Source organism: Alligator sinensis, unplaced genomic scaffold, assembly GCF_000455745.1.
Source record: "Alligator sinensis unplaced genomic scaffold, ASM45574v1 scaffold516_1, whole genome shotgun sequence".
NCBI classification, from domain to species: domain Eukaryota; kingdom Metazoa; phylum Chordata; order Crocodylia; family Alligatoridae; genus Alligator; species Alligator sinensis.
The window spans coordinates 3,342,480-3,363,698 of record NW_005841957.1 but is presented as its reverse complement, the minus strand read 5'-3'; the positions used below and the strand labels follow the sequence as shown (position 1 = coordinate 3,363,698).

At 43.5% G+C, this 21,219-nt stretch overlaps 2 protein-coding genes across 6 annotated transcripts in view; one reads left to right on the top strand and one right to left on the bottom strand.

Moving 5' to 3' along the window:
- The window catches only part of PPAT (phosphoribosyl pyrophosphate amidotransferase), an 83,327-nt gene that overhangs the window by 9,541 nt on the left and 52,567 nt on the right, over positions 1–21,219 (bottom strand). For 2 of the 3 annotated variants that reach the window (XM_006020530.3, XM_025200157.1), the window contains exons 2-6: positions 12,496–12,562; positions 10,786–10,992; positions 8,956–9,068; positions 8,695–8,840; positions 4,110–4,182 (exon numbers count right to left, since the gene is read on the bottom strand). In XM_006020530.3, the coding sequence (XP_006020592.1) occupies positions 4,110–4,182; positions 8,695–8,840; positions 8,956–9,068; positions 10,786–10,992; positions 12,496–12,562 (606 nt within the window). Of the gene's footprint in view, positions 1–4,109; positions 4,183–8,694; positions 8,841–8,955; positions 9,069–10,785; positions 10,993–12,495; positions 12,563–12,752; positions 12,830–21,219 lie in introns of those variants that run through there. The other variant, XM_006020531.3, reaches the window with a different exon arrangement.
- Positions 20,673–21,219, top strand: part of LOC102380243 (phosphoribosylaminoimidazole carboxylase and phosphoribosylaminoimidazolesuccinocarboxamide synthase) — a 71,967-nt gene continuing 71,420 nt past the window's right edge. Inside the window, exon 1 of one of the 3 annotated variants that reach the window (XM_025200153.1) lies at positions 20,673–21,060. In XM_025200153.1, coding sequence (XP_025055938.1) covers positions 20,673–21,060 — 388 coding nt within the window. The remainder of the gene's footprint in view (positions 21,061–21,219) is intronic. The other 2 variants (XM_025200154.1, XM_025200155.1) reach the window with 2 other exon arrangements.

Genomic DNA, 21,219 nt, shown 5'->3' with positions numbered 1-21,219 from the left:
CTCCTTCCTCCCTTTCTTGAAAATTGGGACCACATTAGCCAGTTTCCAATCCCCCAGCACCTGGCCAGATGACCATGAATGCTCATACAGCTGGGCCAAGGGCTCCATGATGACCCCTGCCAGCTCCCTCAACACCCTTGGGTGGAGGGCATCTGGACCTGCAGATTTAAAAATGTCTAGCCATTCCAGAAGATCCCTAACTACATCTACACTGACTGAAGGCTTGATAGAGCTATCCCCAAGATTGTCCCTACATCTGGTAGGTGGGATATCCGGGTCCCTGTTCAGGAAAACAAGGGTAAAGAAAGTGTTAAAAATATCAGCTTTCTTGTCTGGCATGGCCACAAGATTACCGTTTCTGTCTTGCAGGGGCTCTACATTGCCTGGTGCCCTCTTCTTGCTCCCAATGTACTTGAAAAAGGACTTTTTGTTGTCCTTAATCCTGGACGCTAGCCTGAGTTCCATCTCTGCCTTGGCCTTCCTAATAGCCCTCCTACACTCCCGGGCCGAGGAGGAGTACTCCTCCTTGGTGATAGCTCCCCACTTCCACTGGTTGTACGCCCCCCTTTTTAGTGAGGTTAGTGTTACTGTGGAAGTTCTTGTGCCAGCTGGGACAGCTTGGGCTGTGCACAAGGTGAAGATTCTCTACCCGAAGGGTCTTTCTGAGACTGAAGCTGGGTTTTCAAGCTGCACTGTTGAAAGGGGTAATTGTGCTATCAAGTTCCCATGCTGGGTTACAGCTTGCTGTTCAGGTGCTTGTGTTTGTAAATAAATCCAACTTGTTTGTACCCTCTTGTTAAACTGAGTTACTGTTGGGGACACTGATTCACCACTGCCATACACTTGCAGCCCCTCATGACATGGGTTACATGTCTTTTTTGTTACATACACCATTCACTTGCACATCTTAGAACATAGATTTCATAGATCCCATAGACATTAGGGCTGGAAGGGACCTTGCAAGATCATCAAATCCAGCCCCCTGCCCAAAGGGCAGGAAGTCAGCTGGGGTCAAATGACCCCAGCAAAGTAATCATCCAAACACTTCTTGAAGGTGTCCAGAGTAGGTGCTTGCACCACTTCTGGGGGAAGTCTATTCCAGACTCTGGAAACTCAGACGGTAAGGTTTTTTTCTTATGTTCAGTCTAAAATGGTCTTCCAGCAGTTTGTGACCATTAGACCTAGTCTTCCCTTGGCATGCCCTGGTGAACAGATGTTCTCCCAGATCCTGATGCACGCCTCTTATGTACTTAGAGGCTGCCACCAACCCCCCCTGAGCCCATGCCTCTCAGCCTCTCCTCATAAGCCCTGCTCTCTTGACCTCTAATCATGCATGTGGCTCTCCTCTGCACTCTCTCAAGCTTCTCTACCTCCTTTTTAAAGTGTGGAGCCCAGAACTGGATGCAGTACTCCAGCTGCAGCCTCACCAAGGCCAAATAAAGCGGGAGGATGACATCTTAGCTCTTGCTTGAAATGCATCGGTAGATGCAAGCCAGGATTTTATTTGCTTTGCCGGCTACGGCACCACATTGGTGGCTCATATTCATCTTGTGGTCAGTCATGACCCCCAAAGTCTCTTTCAATCATAGTGCTAGTGAGTGTAGCACTGATAAGCCTATAGGTATGATGTGGGTTCTTTCTTCCGAGGTGGAGCACCTTGCATTTCTCTATGTTGAATGTCATCAGGTTTTGATTCGTCCACCTTGCAAGCCTGTCCAGGCTGGCCTGAATCCCCAGCCTATCCTCTAGTGTGACCCTGCTTACCCATAATTTGATGTCATCTGTGAATTTAGCCAGTCTGCTTCTGACACCCAAATCCAGATTGTTTATGAATATATTAAAGAGTACTGGTCTGAGAACTGAACCCTGGGGGATGCCACTACTGACCATGCGCCATGTTGACTTGGCTCCATCAACAATCACTGTCTGGGTCTGACCATGGAGCCAGTTCCCCAGCCATTGGACTGTAAGGTTGTCGAGGCAACAGCTCCCCAATTTTAAAATGTGACTGATGAATGTAAAACAGAAGGGTATAATTGCATATTCTCCAGTCAGATACTTAAAGGGCATTAGAAAATGAGAGAAAATGGGTTTAATTAAAAAAAATGTAAAAAACAAAATCAGAAAAGGCCCCCATTGGCAATTCTACATGATGAGTTTTTCTTAAGAAAAATCTCATGACACTTCAGAGGTGGTTGATTATTCTTAGATCCATCTACTGCAAAGCAACTTTTTAAAGAAAACAAAGCAGATGCCGGCAGTTAATGATTGGTATGTAGATATAGCAGAAGTCACCACAAATGAACATAGAACAACAAACTACAATGCAGCACCACAAAATGTAATGGAAGGATCCTAAAGTTCAGAGACACATTGTTTGCTGTTTTTGCTTTGTCTTTATTTTTATTTTGTGGTTATGGTCTTATTGCAATTCTGTCATGTTCTTTACTTAAAGGGGATACAATTTTACTAATACTTGGTAGCAGACTTGTTAAATGTCTGAGTATCTGAGTAGCACACTATGCATTCCTCACTATAAATTCAATAATGTTAATTTCACTGTAGTATTCTGTTTTCATTGAAATTGAGTGGTTTGCACGGAGAAAATTTCTCCTGTTTCTTTTTGATCTCTGAAGAGCTTATCTCCACTGCACTGTTAATGCAATTATAATTCAAGTGCTGCCTCTCTCTTGGGATCAGTCCACGCACTAAAAAGACTCAACTCTAGTGTGGTCATGCTTTTAACTTAAGCTGGATGGCCAATCAAAGGAATCTTGACTACAGTTCAAGTCAAGATAATTCATCAGTTGCCAATGGAAGCTTTCTATGTAGCTCAAGTGTTATTTTGCATGGTGGCCACCCTCTCTCAAGCCACGTTAACTCTAGATTTGTCAGCTCCACTTATCTACACTTAACTTTGCAGACAAAAAACAAACCCATAAAGTCTTCCCTGCAGTTGCCATTACTTTATTTAATTTAAATTCATCAGCTGACAGAAGTAATCTTTCAAAAAGTAATCTATTTAAAGAGGTAATAGACCTAGGGTGGACAATTATTTTGGCTGGAGGGCCACTTAATAAGTTTTGGTGAGCTGTCAAGGGCTGCCTGCACAAAATCTTTCAGAAGATATTTTAACAAGTTATAGATAAAAAAACAAATCATATGCTTAAAAAAAAATAAAAATCAAACATCTATACCATTTTAATTTCATTAAAAAAATGTGTGTCCTAATATATTTTTTGTGAGTAGTGTATATAGAGGTGATTGCAAAATAGCTCAAAATAAAGTCTTATTCTTGTATAGTGTGTGTGTGTGTGGGGGGGGGGGGGGGGGCGTGTGTGTGGGTTGGGGGGGCTGCTTGTGCACTAGGTCTGGGGAGCTGGCCAGGGGAGGGGGGGAAAGAGGGAGGAAGCAGGTGGGGCATGCAGCAGAGCTCACCCACATGGTATGGTGGTGAAGGTGTGTTCTGCCACCCCCTTAACCATTGTGCAGCACTCCACATGGGGCCGAGCCCCATCTGCTCCCACCCATGCCCACCAGCCCTGGCTACTGTGCACAGCTTTCTGGCAGGACTGCAGCTGCCTGGGCACCGCTCAGTTCCCTCCACCTCCAGCAGCTCCTCCTTCTCTTGCCGATGCTGCACCACTCTGAGCATGGAAGGAGCTGCATGGGGGGAGCATGGGGTGGCTCCTGCCCCTGCACACAGGACTCCATCCACCTGGCATGATGAGCAGCCACTTGTGGGAAGCAGAGTGGGTGGAAGGTAGAAGATGGAGCTGCAGCTTCGCACAGTGGGGCAGGAGCCACCTCACTGCAGCTTCCCTTCCACCCGGGGCAGTACAGGAGGGCCAGGAGGAGAAGGAGGGCCTGCTGGAGGTGGTGGGAGTGGGGGCGTGCTGAGCAGTACCCGAGTGACTGCAGCAGCAGTGTGAGCAGTCCTGCTGGGAGGCTGTGTGCTGGCCAAGGCCAACAGACATTGGCAAGGCTTGGCCCACCCAGCATGCCATGGGCCAAATCCAATCAATTGGTGGGTGGATGCCTGTGGACGAGATCTGGACTGTATTTTGCCCACCCCTGTAATAGATAGTATTGAATGTAAAGGAACTTACTCTGCACCAATAGATAAAAAGCTACAGGATTCGGAGGAGACCACCCATCCTTCTGTTTCCCTGTTATCCTTCCCTGTAATAAAATTTACAGTTGCGGTTACATTATTTCCCCAATTCTTGGAACTATCACCATTAAGTGTTTTATATATTTGCTGAAGTACTGGGTTGTTATATTTGTAATATTGTATTTAGCAAGGCAAAGAGTCATGATTCCTAACAAAAAAGCTTGGAATTTGAAAACTGTAGTACTATATTACCTGAAAACATCAAATATTTTATATATTTTCTCAGACAGGCTAGAAGCCACAGATTCACTGTTCATGAGTAAGACAATTTATTACAATCCCCTCCTCCCCCAATCCATGTCTTCAGTTCCAGCTCATTGTTTTTGGTCTGTATACCTGATTTTATTTAGGCTACAAATGTGTTATTTCTGTATGTACAGAGTGACTGATCCACTGCAATCTATGAATGGGTTCCTTCTGAGTAGTGGGCATTACAACTCTTAAGACACAAGAATATGAAAGGGAATGGTCAAGTAGATCAATCACGTAACAGGAGGATAATTCCAGTATGTTTTTGTTACTGGCTTATAAATCACAAAACATTTTGAAAAACATTCTAAGTGAAGATATTTCATAAAACAAATACATAATCCTTCATGTCAGGTCAGTTTATTTGTAAAGAAGAAGAATTCACACTATTCTTTCAGTTAATGTCAAGATTCCACATATCAAGGACCAGATAGGATGCTTCCTGGATTGTTCAGGGAAATGATAGCTAATGGTTCTTTTAATTACCTCAACCATCTTTGAGAACTCATGGAGGTCAGGTGAGGTTCCAGGTGATTGAAAAGGGGCAGATATAGTGCCCATCTTCAAGAAAAGAAAGGAGGAGGATCCAGGGAATTGCATATAAAATCATAGAAAATTAGGGTTAGAAGTGACCTCAGGAGATCATGTAGTCCAACCCCCTGCTCAGGTCAGGACCATCCCCAACTAGATTATCCCAGCCAGAGCTTTGTCTAGCCGGATCTTCAAAATCTCCAAGGAGGGAGATTCCACCACCTATCTGGGTAACCTGTTCCAGTGCCTTACTACCCTCCTGGTGAGAAAGTATTCCCTAATATCTAACCTAAACTTCTCTTGCTGCAACTTGAGGCCATTGCTCCTTGTTCTGTCACCTGCCACCACTGAAAACAGTTTAGCTCCATCCCCTTTGAACCATCCTTCAGGTAGTTGAAGGCTGCTATTAAATTCTCTCTCAGTCTTTTCTTTTTCAGACTAAATAAGCCCAATTCCCTCAGCCTCATGTGGCCCCAGAAGTCATGTGCTCCAGCCCCCTAACCATTGTTGTTGCCCTACACTGGACTCTCTCCAGTTTGTCTACATCCTTCCTGTAGTGGGAGGCCCAAAACTGGACACGTTACTCCAGATGTGGCCTCATCAGTGCTGAATAGAGGAGAATTACTTCCTTTGATCTGGTGGCAATGCTCCTACTAATGCAGGCCATCATGCTCTTAGCCTTCTTGGCAACAAGGGCACACTACTGGCTCATATTCAGCTTCCTACCAACTGTAACACCTACGTTCTTTTCTGTAGAGCTGCTGCTTAGCCAGTCAGTCCCCAGCCTGTACTGGTGCATGATATTGTTCCATGCAAAGTGCAGGACTTTACACTTGTCCTTGTTGAGCCGCATGAGATTTCTTTTGGTCTAATCCTCCAATTTGTCTAGGTCTCTCTGAATCCTAGCCCTGTCTTCTAGTGTAGCTACTACTCCCCCCAGCTAAATGTCACCTGCAAACTTGTTGAGGGTGCACTCCATCCCCTCTTCCAGGTCATGGGGTACTCCGCTTGATACTGGCTGCCAATTAGACAGAGCCTTTGATTACAACCCTTTGAGCCTGATGATCCAGCCAATTTTCTCTCCACTTTACAGTCTATTCATCCAACCCATACTTCCTTAGCTTGCTTGCAACCATATCAAAAGCCTTGCTAAAGTCAAGGTATATCGTGACTGGCTCTGTGGATGTAGGAAGAACAGTGGACATCATAGAAGGCAGTCTGGTTGGTCAGGCATGACTTGCCCCATACTGACTGTTCCTAATCACCTTCTCCTTCAAGTGCTTAGAAATGGATTCCTTGAGGACCTGTTCTGTGATTTTTCCAGGGACTAAGGTGAGGCTGACTGGTCTGTAGTTCCCCTGATCCTCCTTCTTCCCTTTTTTAAAGATGGTCATTATATTTGCCCTTTTCAATTATCTGGGACCTCTCACTATCACCATGAGTTTTGAAAGATAATGGCCAGCAGCTCTGCGATCACATCAGCCAACACTCAGCACCCCCAGGTACATCATGTCTAGCCCCACGGACTTCTATATGTCCAGCTTTTCTAATGTGTCCCTAACCTTTCTTTTGCCTCCGTTGGCTGCTCACCTCCTCCCCAAACTGTGCTACCAGGTGCAGTAGTCTGGGAGCTAACCTTGCTTGTGAAGACCGAGGTGAAAAAGGGATCCATTACTTCAGCCTTTTCTGCATCATCTGTCACTAGGTTGCCTCCCCCACTTAATAAGGGACACACACATTCCCTGATCTTCCTCTGGTTGCTGAATCAGTCAGTCTGACCTCAATACTAGGAAAAAAAATCATAAAACAGGTCATCAAGGAATCTATTCTAAGCTCCTGGAGGAGAACAAGGTGATCAGGAACAAAAGTAAATCATGCCTGATCAAACTCAATGGTTTCTAATAAACCCAACATGCTCTATGGATGTAGAGCACTGGATGGGGTACACTTTGATTTTAGCAGGGCTTTTGACATAATTTCCCATGACATTCTTACTAGTAAGCAAAAGAAACACAGTCTAAATGAAAGTACTGTACGGTGGATACATAACCGGTTGGATCATCATACTCAACAAGTAGTCATTAATGGCCTGAAAACTAGTTGAAATAAAGTACTGAGGGAGTTTCCTAGGGGTCTCCCCTAGGATTGAGTCCATGCTTAGCAAACTTTCAGGTCACGCCAAGCTGGGTGGAGTTACTGACACTCTGGAGGGTAGGATTAAAATTCAGAATGACATTGATAAACCAGAGAAATAGCCCCAAATTAACTGAATGAAATTCAGTAAGGAAAAAGTGTTAAGTTCTACACTTTGGATGAAATAAAGCATATGCACAAATGCAGACTGGGAAATTACTGGATAAGCTGCACTACTATTAAAAAACAAAGAGAGACTTGGAGGGGATGAGGGGTATTATACTGGATCATAAGCTGAATGTGAGCCAGCAGTGGGCTCCTGTTGCAAAAGCCAATCACATATTTGGCTGTATTAACAGGAGTGTTGCTTGCAAACCACAGAAAGGAATTCCTCTGCTCTATTCAGCACTGGTAAAGACTACTGCAACCACTTTTTAGCACTGCACTTAAAGAAAGATGGGACAAATTAGAAAGGAGTCCAGTAGTGAGCAATGGAAATGATTAGAGTTGGAAATGATTACAGTCGGGATGTACAAGGAAAGGCTGAAAGAACTGGGATTATTTAGCCTGGAGAAGAAAAGACTGAGGGAAGGGATTTAATAACAGTTTTCAAATACCAGAAGAGTAGTTACAAAGATGGCGTAGACTATTCTCTGTGGCCAAAGGCGGTAGGACAGGGAGTAAAGGCCTTAAATTGCAGCAAGAAAAGTCTAGGTTGGATGTTAGGGAGGACCACTTTGAGGGTAGTCAAACATTGGAAAAGACTACCTAGAGAAGTTGTCGAATCTCCACAGAAATTTAAGAGCAGGGAGGGCTGAGACAGGGATGATTCTGCCTTAAGCACAGGGCTAGAGTAGATAACTTCCTGAGGTTGCTTTCATCCACACCTGTAGGTTTGCAGGGCTCCTGGAGAAGCATCTGTATCAAAAGGGTTCCTGAGATAGGAAAACTATTCTGAGATAGGATAGTTCATAACTATCCTTTTAAATAATTTTCCAGGAATGGCCAGATTTTATCTCAGTTCATGGACTATTTTGATTTTCAAGATACACAATTGTTCAGGAAAACAATCTCTCTCCTGATTCCCAATTTCATATCCTTAATGTCATTGGAGCCACAGTATCTGGACAAATAGTTTTATCAGCTCCTCATGTAAGAATTTCTAAATGTTTTTTCCTTCAAGAAAAGAAATGAATACCAATAATCCAATGACTTTAAGCAATTCTATAGCCAAAGGGATTAAAAAAACCCACCACCCAGTGTATGGCCCATCTCACTTTCCTCTGCTAGGTATAGAGAATTTGGTACCTTCTCCCCACATCTCTGCCACCATGAAGGAGACAGCTTGTGCGTCACAAAAAGAAAAAAAGTGTACCAAGCCTTCCTTAAAATTTGTTTCCACAGAGTTTTAAAAAAACTCTAGTTGGAGTGGGTTTTTTGTAATTTGTAGATTAACTCATATTGCAATAACTGCCTACAAACTTCCTAGAGTTAAATGCTTTCTTTAAAATCCTAAATTGTGCACAAGTGTCACTTTATTATGTGCAATTGTAATTACTGATATATTACTGTAAGTAAAACACACACAAACTTTACATAGGACTTACCTTTTCCATTCATGTCACCTACTGGAACGAGACGGCCGATGCAGAGTGGACGATTCCCATAAGGATCACGTACTGCATAGATTATATCTTTATGCATAAGTAGCAATGAATATGAAGTAGGGGTTTCATTCATTAAATTTTTAATTCTGAAATGAGATGCAAGGAAATGCCACAACATTAGAGATTGCTGTGTTCAGTTACTTGTGCTGATGTGTGTTATATTTAAACAATATGGCTGTTCCTGAAGCACAAACCTCTCACCTTGCTACCCAATCAGCTGTATCATCATTCTCTAGAGGAGGGGTAAATGCCAGCAGCTGGGTGATTAATTCACTGTCAGAACTTGTTGACAGCCCCACACCATGTCGCATCAGCTTTTTTAAAAGACAAGACAAAATAAAGTATTAACAATCTATTAAAAAACACCACCACTGAACTATTATCATTTAGCAAGAATTGGGTCTACCAAAAAGGTACTTTAACAGAAGACATCTCCTAATTACAGCCAATCACATCAAAAGGAACCTTAAGTACAAGTTGTAGACTTTTGCCTCAAGAGTCAACAGGCTTTTACTGGCATAAAGGACTGGCATAGACCACTGGTACTCAAACTTTTTTAAACAAGCAGTCCAAACCTTAAAATTAGGACTGGGCTGAGGTGACATAGAAAAACATTGCAGGAACTTTGCATGTGCAGTGAGCTCTCCTGAGCTCACCAGTTGTCAGCATGAGCTCTGGCTGAGCAGCAGGGGAAAAGGGGATAAGGGGATTCTCCTGGGCTCCAGAGCTGACAATAGTGAGTTCAGACAGCTCACTGTTTATGTGGAGCTCTAGCAGGAGCCAAGCTAACGTGATGGTGAGCTCAGACAGGGAATTGGTATTAAGATAGGCCATTCACATGGGCTTCAACAGTCTGAGGCCCCACATCTAGCCTGAGGGCCGTAGGTTGAGCATCACTGGTGTAGACAGATCATTGCTCTTGGTTCTGCATATCTTAATCTTTGTCTTGTTGCTCTGTGTTGTTGATATGTGACCAAAGGATCAAGCAAGCCTAATAGCTGCAGTCTGGGGATTTTGCCGGTTTCACACTACTACTATCCTATGGAGGAGAAGCAGACACCAAGAAGGAACCAGGGGACAAATAATAGAGAGAGAAAACTCCAGGAAAGAGTGAAAGACAAAGTGACTAAAGGATAAGGAAGGGAAATAAAACTCCACAATCCTGCAATGTATCTAACCAACATTTACCCCCTGCTCAGTCCTTTATACAACAGGGTCCCTGCCTAACTTGGCATATTTTTTTGCAAATTGAATAAGACTGGACATTTTTATTTTGCTATAAGAATACCTGCAGCTACCATCAACCCACCATTTGAATCCATTCCCTTTTTTGCCCTTGCCTTTGCCTGTGGTAGTTGTGAAGTTCATAGGTTGATACATGATGCATGAAGTAACAATTGCAAAACGCTGTAAGTTTATAACATTGCGTACTCATGTGTCCCTCTACTTTTGTATTATGAAACAGTTAAAAAAAAGCAGCATCTGTTTTTCTTTTTGTCTTCAAGGCGTCTCCTTCCTTCTTTAAACTCCTGCAAATTCATTTTTCATGGTCTCCTTGTGTGTTCATATCAACATATATGACTGTTTTCAACTTCTACCACAAAATTGTCAGTGATAAAAATTAAAGGCAATGCTCCAGATAAGAATTTTCAACGTATTACATATGATGTTTTAAAATAATTCTAAGCATCATCTTTTTTTTTTTCTCTACTAGCCACCATGCAATGGACAGAAATTCCAGCTGAGCTATTCACAATTATGCCTGGATTAGTTTTCCTATTGGATCAACATTAACATTACTATGAAGCTAGAAGAAAGACAGTTTATCATTGCCTATGGCGGTTACAAATTAAAAGTTTTATTTCTCAGCATGCTCTCTAATTCACCACTTTGGCTACAGAGTTCCTCACCATTCTCTTCACTTTTCATTAATCTTAAATAGCTTTGTGTCCAGTGCAATATATGTGCTTCCCCACTTCTGCTTACTACTCATTATCAAATTATACTGAAACACCCCAGACTGAATCCTACCTTTCTCCTAAGTCTTACAGCATTTGTTAATTCACCGTTGTGTGCCACAGCAATCTTCCCGTGAAGCGTTTCTACAACGAAAGGCTGACAGTTCTGCAGTTCTGAGATCCCTGAAGTAGAGTATCTTGTGTGGCCAATTCCAAGGTTTGAAACATACAACTTCTTCAGACTGTCTTCACTGAACACATGATTAATAAGACCCATTCCCTTAAGGAGCATAAGAAAACAGGACACATTTGTTGTTGTTTTTTTTCCAGCAGTGCTATCCACTGTGCCACGGCTATATAAATGTACAAACTAAGGAAAACAGACAGGCATAAGAGAGGTGAAAAGGCTGGCAAGAAAAGTGGTCATGGTGGCAGTACGTCACAACCTGTTAATACTGTGTTTAAATAATATGATGTAGGGGGTTATATTTTAAGATAAACGTATACTCAGTTATCCATTAAGAAAACATCCATTGAATAAAGCAGTAGCAGGAGAAAAATAGTAGGATACTGCAAGTACAGGATAGTCAGTCTCAGTTTTTTTTGAGAAAGCTCAACTCAGGTAACTTTATTCTTTAATACAATGTCTAACACACTTTAGAAAGAAAATACTGTAAAAGTCAAAAACCTTTCATATAGCACATTCTGAATTATTATTTGTACAAATTCGCACATGGAACATACTATTTGGATGTACTTAAATAGCAGTATGAAAAGCATGACATGTTTTCTGAAGAACAAATAAATAGGTAAGAACAGGAATTGAAAAAAGCTGCTAAGAGAAATGAAATAATACTTGATATCAACAGCAACATGTTGTATTTTTTTTTGCTGGGTTTAGATTTGCATTTAGAAAACTTCAGTGTCTAATTCGTGCCACTGCTCAACTTGGCAATCTTTTCAGAGTATGTTGTTTTTTTCAGCACAAAAGTCTTCAAGATATCCAAGTTGTCTTCTTTCAATAAGAGAAATGAATCAGAACTTCTCTCACTAGTCTCCAGGAAATCCTAGCATATTAAAAAGCCAGGGTAGCACTCCTGTTGTGCATTATGAGGGAGGAATGTTAAGACCAAGAATATTTGAGTATTTGAGGCATAAGAGTGGAAATCAAACTTCTGTTCTCAACTTTTATGCAGACTCCTTTCCTGACCTTTGGCAAATCTCTTCATTTCTCTATACCATGATGCTTGTTGGGCATATGTTTCCACACTTTAATCTGTAGCTCTTTTTTCTTTTAATTCTTTTTCCTCCAGTTCACCAGTACCCTGCTGGTTTGGTGCATCATTATCCAGAACTGCCAGTGCCTAATCCTTTCAGCTCTCTGGGGCTAACATATTAGCAGCAAGATGGCTCCAGTGCCAAAAGCTCCTAAGCTTATGTTTCAGCTGCTCCCCCCACCCTGTTTTTCTTCTTTTTAAGTAGAATGCTAAGATGAAGTCTTGGAAGTTATCAGGTCAGGATTATGATAATTTCATTGTTGTTGTACAGAATAACATTAAAAAGCTGCAGAATCAGGTGTTACGACTGTGGAAAAAAAAAATCTTTCTAAATTTAAACAAACAAGTAAAGACTTCCCATATGCACCTCTTCTAGAGATTTGGAATTCTTTTTTGGTTAGTTTATTTTGCTGACTTTTCCAGCCCTCCTTGCTACACTGAAGATTAGAGTTATTCTTTCTTAAAACTGCCAAGACAATAATGAGCAAGGAATCTTTGCATTTTACCTTATGCACTTTGAATGCCTGGGCTGATTCTCCATCACTTGTCACGATTCCGGCACTCTCCTGGCCCCTGCAGACAATACACAGCCAAACAGAATGTCGGACAGCTCATGGAATATAATTTGCAACAGATAAAAGAACAAGACAAGACACTTCAATACAAATTAATTAATTGTATTTTTTATAAATATATCAAAACTCTTGTATTGCATAAAGCAATCCCCAAATATTGCATAAGGTTCAACCCAAAGTTCACTGACCTTGATAGGAATCTTTTCATTAGCTAACACTGGATCAGGTCCTCAGTGCTGACCTTCTTCACTAACTTGAAGGTGGGCATAAAATACTAGCAATTGCTTAACCTGGAATGCAATTCCACAACTATGTCAATAGGCTTCTACAGCTCAAACAAAACAAATGTTTTCAACCTACTCAGATTTTTCTCTTAAGCACAGTGTAGGCCAGTTACTTTAAACTAGGAATTCAAGTTGAGATGGTCGCTTTTCATAGATTCCTAGAGTCAGAAGGGACCTCAGTGGGCCATCTAATCTGACCCCCTGCCCCTGGCAGGCAAGAAAAGAAACACCAACCCTGGGGTCATGTGATCCTGGCCAGGTGCCTGTGCAGTCTCTTCTTGAAGACCCCCAAGGATGAGGTGAGTACCACCTTCCTTGGGAGCCCATTCCAGATTCTGGCAACCCTGACCGTGAACAACTTTTTCCTAACGTCCAGCCTGAACCTTCTCTCCAGTAGCTTATGGCCATTGTTCCTTGTCATTCCAGGGAGTGCCCTGGTGAACAGATCATCGCCTACTTCATGTTGCTCTCCCCTTATGAATTTGTATGCTGCCACAAGGTCCCCTCTCAGCCTTCTCTTGGAGGGGCTGAAGAGGTTAAGGTCCCTTAGCCTTTCCTTGTAGGGCCTTCTCTGCAAGCCTCTAATCAGGCGAGTGGCTCTTTTTTGGACCCTCTCCAAGTTGTCCGCATCCCACTTGAACTACAGAGTCCAGAACTGGACACAGTACTCCAGCTGCGGTCTGACCAGTGCCACATAGAGGGGGAGAATCACTTCCCTGGACCTGTTTGTGAAGCACCTACGGATGCACGACAAGGTGCGATTGGCTCTGCCAAATGCTTCATCACACTGGCGACTCATGTTCATCCTGGAGTCAACAGTGACTCCAAGACCTTTTTCTGCCTCAGTGGAGCTGAGAAGATCACCCCCCAGCCTGTAGATATGATGGCAGTTCTTCCTCCCTAGATGCAGCACCTTGCACTCGTCCTTATTGAATTGCATCCTGTTGCTCTCTGCCCACTTCCCCAGCCTATCTACGTCAGCCTGGATCTGGTTAGCTGCACCCCATAATTTTGTGTTGTCCACAAATTTGCTTCCCACCCTGTCATCCACATCACTGATGAAGATGTTGAACAGCACAGACCCCAGAACTAAACCCTGAGGAACTCCACTGCCCACATCTTTCCAGGTTGACACCAACCCGTCCACTACCACCCTCTGAGTGTGACCCTTGAGCCAATTTGCTACCCAGTCTACTGTGTAATCATCCAAGGCAAATCTCAGTTTATTTATAAGGATGGTATGGGATACCTTGTCAAAGGCCTTCTTGAAGTCCAGATAACATCCACTTCGACTCCTGCATCTAAACAATTGGTGGCCTTGTCGTAAAAGGTAACTAGGTTAGTCAGGCAGGACCAGCCTGCTAAAAACCCATGTTGGTTACCCCTCTGCATCACATTAGCTAGCAGGCTCCCACAGATGTGTTCCTTGATAACTTTTTCTAGGATTTTCCCAGGGATAGAGGTAAGGCTGATGGGTCTCTATAGTTCCTCGGGTCCTCCTTCCTCCCCTTCTTAAAGATTGGGATGACGTTAGCCCTTTTCCAATCCTCCAGAACCTGACCCAAGTGTCATGAGCATTCATATATCCTTGCCAGTGGATCAGCTATGACCCCCGCTAATTCCTTCATTACCCATGGGTGGAGTCCCTCCGGTCCTGGTGATTTGAATATGTCCAGTCACTCCAAGAGTCTTTTTACCATGTCAGCACTGACCATTAGTTGGCTGATGTTCCCTATTTTGGTGTCCATGATGTATGTTGAGGGTTCGTCTAGATTCCCATTTAAGAAGACAGAGGCAAAAGACTCATTGAAGAGCTCTGCCTTGTCCCTGCCATCTGTCACTAAGCCCCCCCATCCGTCCTGTATGGGTCCTATGCTACCCCGCACCTCTTTTTGCTCCCAATGTGCCTAAAGAAGGGCTTTTTATTGTCCTTAATCCCCAACGCAAGCCTGAGTTCTAGAGTTGCCTTGGCCTTCTTGACTGACTTCCTGCAGGTGGAGGCCAAAGAAGTATACTCCTTGTTGCTAGCTACCCTCTGCTTCCACTTCCTGTACGCCTCTTTTTTTTGTCCTTAAGGCATCCTGGATGCCCCTGGTTAGCCAAAGGGGCTTCCTGGCCCCCTTGCCCCCTTTCCTCTGCCATGGGATTGACTCACTCTGAGCCCAAAGAATGGTTTCCTTGAGGAATGTCCACCCACCCTGGACCCTCAATGCATCTAAGTTCTTAGCTCCTAGCACCCTGCTAACCAATCCCCTGAATCTATTAAAATCAGCTTTTTTAAAGTTTAGCACCCGTGCCCTGCTGGGTATAATGCCCGACCTTCGCTGGACAGTGAATCTAATCATTTGGAGATCGCTGTCCCCTAAGGTGCCTTGAATCCACAGGCCCCCCCACCAGGTTATTCCCTGTGGCCAACACCAAGTCGAGCAAAGCATTACCCCTGGTGGGACCCTGGTGGTGTTAGGTGGAGGCTTTTGCACTTAAGCAACCAAGTTACTGTTTAGAACCTACTGAAAGGCTCTGGATCCTTATATCAAAGTGTAATTTTGAGCACCCAAACGCAGAATCAGATACCTTAGCTTCTGTGCCCAAGCTGGAATATTAAGCTTATAACGTCATGAAAGAGGATAAGTTTATTTTTACATCAAATTGGTCTTAGAAGACAGAATATTAATACTAAAGACTCACAATATCAAATGATGCAAGCTTTTCTAGGCTCTTTCCCGTTTTTCCAGACAGTCATCCCTGCCTTAGTCTTCCCTGTTACAGTAAGCTGAACAACACAGGTGCCAGATAAGCTGGTTATAAGAAGCTAAACAACACAATGTGCCAGCAGCAGACAGTGTCCCCCATGTTTTACAAAGCAGGTGAAAGCCATGTTTTGTTTTATTTTTTAAAAACTCAGCTTCTAGTCCCAGCATGAGCCACTCCTTCTTTGCCTATGGTCTACTTGAGCATTGCACACTAGGACCATGATCACCAGCTACAAATCTGTACAGTTTCTGTAACAGACTTGAACTGGGGTACATTCTTAAGGCAGTCTTCAGTTGGACTAAAACTTTAAAAACAAACAAACCATAATTTAAAAAAACCTAACAATGTGATGCATATTAAATGATGCAGCTAAATCAGGGCCTTGTTACCTCTCAGCTCCGTGTTCTTGGGGAACCCTGACACAGGATGCAGCCTGTCTGACTCTCAAAGATTTCCGCCCCCACCTGAACAAGAACTGATTATGGAAGACAATGAAGATGCAGTGGGAGACTCACCTAAAGCCCTCCAGATAAGGGTGACAAGAGTGAAACAACTGCCCTAGGTCTTATTTGCATGCAAGATGGAACCAGAAGACAATTCATTTACATGGAAGATGGAGAACAGAACGCCTGAAGCAAAGACCTCAGTGAATTCTAGGATCAGAGAAGCAGGGGAGCACTACATGATGGGGAATCTGTGCTCCAAATGCTAATCAACCCACATTTACACACACCCAGCTCAGCATTTATCAGACCAATTCTAATCTGGATTTACAAAGGACTCCCCCCTCTCACACACACACACACACACACACACACACACACACACACACACACACACACACACATCTAAGCAGAAGTAAAAGTTTAATAGGCATCTTGGGCCATACATTCGGTCCCACTGTGGGAGTCCTACTTAAACTTGATTGCCCAAAACTTGGTTGCCGGGTTAGGGAATCCCGAATGCTGAGGCAAAGAGACTGAGTCAGAGGGGATATGGGCAAGATTTGAACAATGGTTATGGGTTCATCACAGCGTCCAGCCCGTTGGAGCCCTGACCACAAGTGTTGTCATACTTTTCCCGGGATGACTGGTGGAAGTCCTCACAAAAGTTATGAAGAGTCATGCTAAGCTGAGGTTTGTTCACAACAGATAAAAATCCAAAACCCTGACGCTGCAAGCTATCTATGGTTTCTGAAGAAACAATGAGGTATCCCATCCAGTATGTCTGCTATCCATAGGAATTTCAAGCTGGCTCCTAAGTGTCTGGTTACGCCTTAAAAACTTATGTTTTTCCTGGTTGTTAATCAGTTTCTTGAGATGTTCCAAACCAGATAACCCCTTGTCAAGAGAAAAGACAATGATTTACACTACTGAGAATGCTTTGAAGAAGCTGAACTGAGGGTATAAAAATCTGTAAAAAAGCAGCAATGAGTGTGCGCGCTTCAAGAGGAGAACTCGCTCTCTAACACCATCCACTGTCGTTCTTGAGAAGCTGGAAAAAACAGATCATCTCCCTTCAAGGATTGTGCTAAGAACTTTACCTGTCAGCATTGATACCCGAGTGCCTTGGATTGCTATTGGTTGTGTTTGTTTTCCTTTGCATGTCTATTACTACTAGTACCATTATATATTTCATATACTTAGCAATAAATAACGTTTATAGTCAAACTGGTAGTAACTGGGTATATTTTTCCTTCTCTACTTCTCCACTTGCTCTGCAGCAATGCTTCTTTTACCTAAGCTAAAGATCCCTGTGAAGCCCAAAAATACTGTGGGGTCTACTCATCAAGAGGCTAAAGACTGGGACGTGCTGAGTTTGAAACACATAAGGGGATCAGCTTGTACAGGCTGATTGACCCAGCTTGGCTCAGACGTGCCCTAATGAACTGAATGCTGGCCCATGCGGGTGTCAGCTGGACACCCAGCCGGATTCAGAAGGATTCTGTTTACCTGTGTGCTTGTGTCTGACTGCAGGCTACTGTTGCTCTGATGAACTGATTCCTGGCATATGAGGGTGTCAACCTGTCCATGCTGATCAACCTGGCCGGGTCAGGCATGTCATATCTGCATCTGTGCGTGTCTGATTGATTTGGTGACTGGAGGAACCCAGCCCCATTGAAACTGAGTTCTGCAAGATAGCTCCCTGGGGGGGTGAGGACTTGCAGAAGGGAGATATACAGCTCCGTATAGAAACAAGTACACAAGCAGCACATTGATAGAATTACAAAGACCTTAGAAACATATCCCTAATAAATGAGCACACCCCAAAGTGATGGGCAAATCTGGTAACAGCCTCTTCAGGAGTTTCAGTGAGCCGTTGCAGGCCAGGGGGAAGGGGTGCTGACCTGGCTGGGTATGGCATGGGAGAGGTGGTGTGTGAAGGGTGTGGGGGCAATTGATCCTGTCTGGTTCCATTTGCCCTGCACCTACCACCAGAGGTGCTGGACAGAGCAGGCTGGTAAGGTCTCCATGGAGACCAGCCTGGACACCTGTGGGCAGAATGTCAGGCAGAGGAGATGGGGTTGTAGGATTGCAGCATGGTGTCAATGCAGGATGGGGCCAAGGGCAGGGCTGTGATCCTCTCCCTGCATATCCCTGCCAACAAAATTGATTCTTGCCGCAGGAACATGTGGGGAGTGGATCATGGCTCTGCATCAGGTCTCAGCCTTGCACTGTCAACACCCCATGATCCCAGCCCTGACCCTGCCCACCTGTCCCACTCCCAGACACACTCCCTGCCCACTCGCAGCCCCATCCCATCCACCTGGCTAAGTGCTCTGCCTGCCCACTCTGCCCAGTGCCCCCAATGGTAGGTGCAAGGCAGACTGGCCAGGATGCCTGAGCAGTGGGAACAATGGCAGAGATGCAGGCAGTGGCAGCCCTGTGCCTTCCAAGAACTGCCAACTGCACTGCTCCCGCCCTGCCATATGCCCAGGGGCAGTGGGACCAGCTGCACTTGCCACTGCCTAGGCTGCCTCCTACACCTGGGCTGGGTGGGACTAGGGGACCTTCCATGGGCCAAACAGAATCCTTTGGCGGGCTGGATCTGGCATACAGGCCATATTTTGCCCACCCCAACTTAAATGCTGACCAAGAGGAATATAATTACTTATTTATTTCTTGAACTATAAAACAGGCATATCACATTAAAGTGGTATATCTTCATAGGTGTCACTGGTTGAATTGCCCTTGAGTTATACCTGCATATGAAACAGCAGGATATTCAATATGACTGACCCCTAACTAGTTGAACAGGACATAATCCCTGATGGAGATAAGAATTAAAAGTTCACTCACTATTCACTAACACCAGCTGTGGGTTAAGGAAGTATTAAGGGGTGCTTGACTAAAAACAAATTTATGTCTAAAATTTTTACCATTTTTGCTAATATAATGATTATTATAAAACACAGTGAACGAAGAAGTGTCTCTGTTCCCCCCTCAACACTGTTTACTTTGTTTAGGAAAATGTGTTTCTATAAAACACAAGAATTATACATGGAAACTGAGAAACCAATGTGGTACATTCAACAAATGTTTGGCTCTGTTTCATAAAGGCCCTTTCAAAGTTGATGTGTCCCTGTAGATAGCAAGGGGAAAAAAATCAAAAGACAAGTGTCAAGTTATCCTTGGTATAATGCACTGATTTTCTTTGCAATTTTGGGACAATCTCTGAACCCAGCATCACCACCTACCTCCAAGCCTGGCTTCCTCTAGTCCCACCTTCTCCCCCGCAGATTCAGAACATCTGGTCAGCAGTGAAACCTGTATAGTAGGCTGTGCAGACTCTAACAGGGGCTCTCTACCTCTATACACCAGAATTATGCTTCACAGGGATGTAAGAAATGGCTGGGGGAGGAGATAGATAGATACAACCATGGCTATGCAGATGAACTACCCTAGCCAAGCACCACCCAGAATCACAATTGACCATGTGGGATGGGGAGAAGGGGGCACAGATTGATGGATTCTGCATCCGTCTGAGAGTCTTTACTCTTCTTTCATCCCTAGTATTCTCCTGCATTGAGTGAAAATGCTGGGGGGATAAAGGACAGAACTGGTACGTCATCTTTTAGAAACTGTTCTCATGGAATGCACACGCACATGCGCCTACGCGCGCGCGCACACACACACAGAGCCAGTTTTAATATGAAATAAAAAAACATGAAACAGGTTATGTGCTCTGTGAAAACAAAACAAAAAACATTTCAGTAGCATAAATCCCAAAATATTTGGGGGGGGGTTTAAACAAAAATGCACACAGACTGCATCATTTGTCATGATTAACTTGCATGTTAACACGATTTCAAATACACCTTTCAATTTGGGACTGATGGGGGACTCCTACTAACACCTTTCAGCTCACAAAATATAAAAATGGTTGCAAACAAACAACAACAAGAATGCCCAAATGACTAAGACTTCTGTCATGCAACAAAGATGAAAGAAACATTAAGAAATAAGGGAACAAAGGTTTCGCAATGAGCTTTCTCTTTACAGTAACTACAAAACAGCAAGACAAGGTTCTTTGGGTAAAACCGATATCTTTTATTTGCCCAAGTAAAATAGTTGGAAAAATTCTTCTTTGCAAGCTTTCCAGTACAAACACCCTTCGTCAGGCTGAGGAAGCCTCTGCAGTTGGTCTATGCTCTTCCTGGATGGGATAGAATAGAAGCCAGAGGCCAGTATGCTTGCGAGAATTCCAGTCAGTGAAAATTCAAATACAAAATAGCAAAGTATTAGAAACGTTTTTCATAACACGGGTTAAAAGCAGATATATTTAGATACCAGAGATTCTGTTCAGTTTTTATCCTGCAGAAAGCAGCCTTTCCCTAATGCAGCTACTAACACACACACTGATCATTTGTGCCTGAGCTGCTTTATTTGTCTGCTTCTAATACAGAGCCTGCTTATTTGGCAGTTTCTCAAGTTACTCCCCTCAGGCAGCTTGAGCCAGTAAAACTAGATCCTTTCATCTCTGTGGAGCTTACTGACAACCAGCCGTCTGGTTTCCTAGGAAACAAAATCTTGGCTAGAAATAGTGAATCATTTCCAGGTCACTTTCAACATGGAGAGTGGAGCAGGAAAGCATTGGACTGAAGAGGAGGTTAAAGCCTTGTTAAGTGTCTGGTCAGAAAAAAGCATAAGAAAGCAACTTCATCGAACACTAAGGAATAAAGGAATATTCATCTACATTGCTAAAAGACTACAGGACTTCGGGGTTTACAGAGACTGGAAGCAGTGCCGGGCAAAGTACAAAAATCTGAAGTATGAATACAGAACAGTTAAATATGCCCACAACTCTGGAGATGCTACGAAAACCATGAAGTTTTTTCATGATCTGGATGCCATATTGCAATATGAACCTGTCACACAATTAGCAGAGGAAGAAAACGGCAGGTGCTCTGCGACTGAGACTCAGCTGACAATAAGCACTACTACAGAGAAAACTGAAGGTAAAAACTAAATCACTGTTCTGCTGCTTGCCTTTGCTTTAAAAAACAAAACAAACCCCAAATACTGAGTTTGCTAGCATTAAAGTCCACGTTATATAGCACCACTAGCACAGTTCTAATAGCAACTGACTTGATAAGCTCTTTGCATTTTGGGGGGGG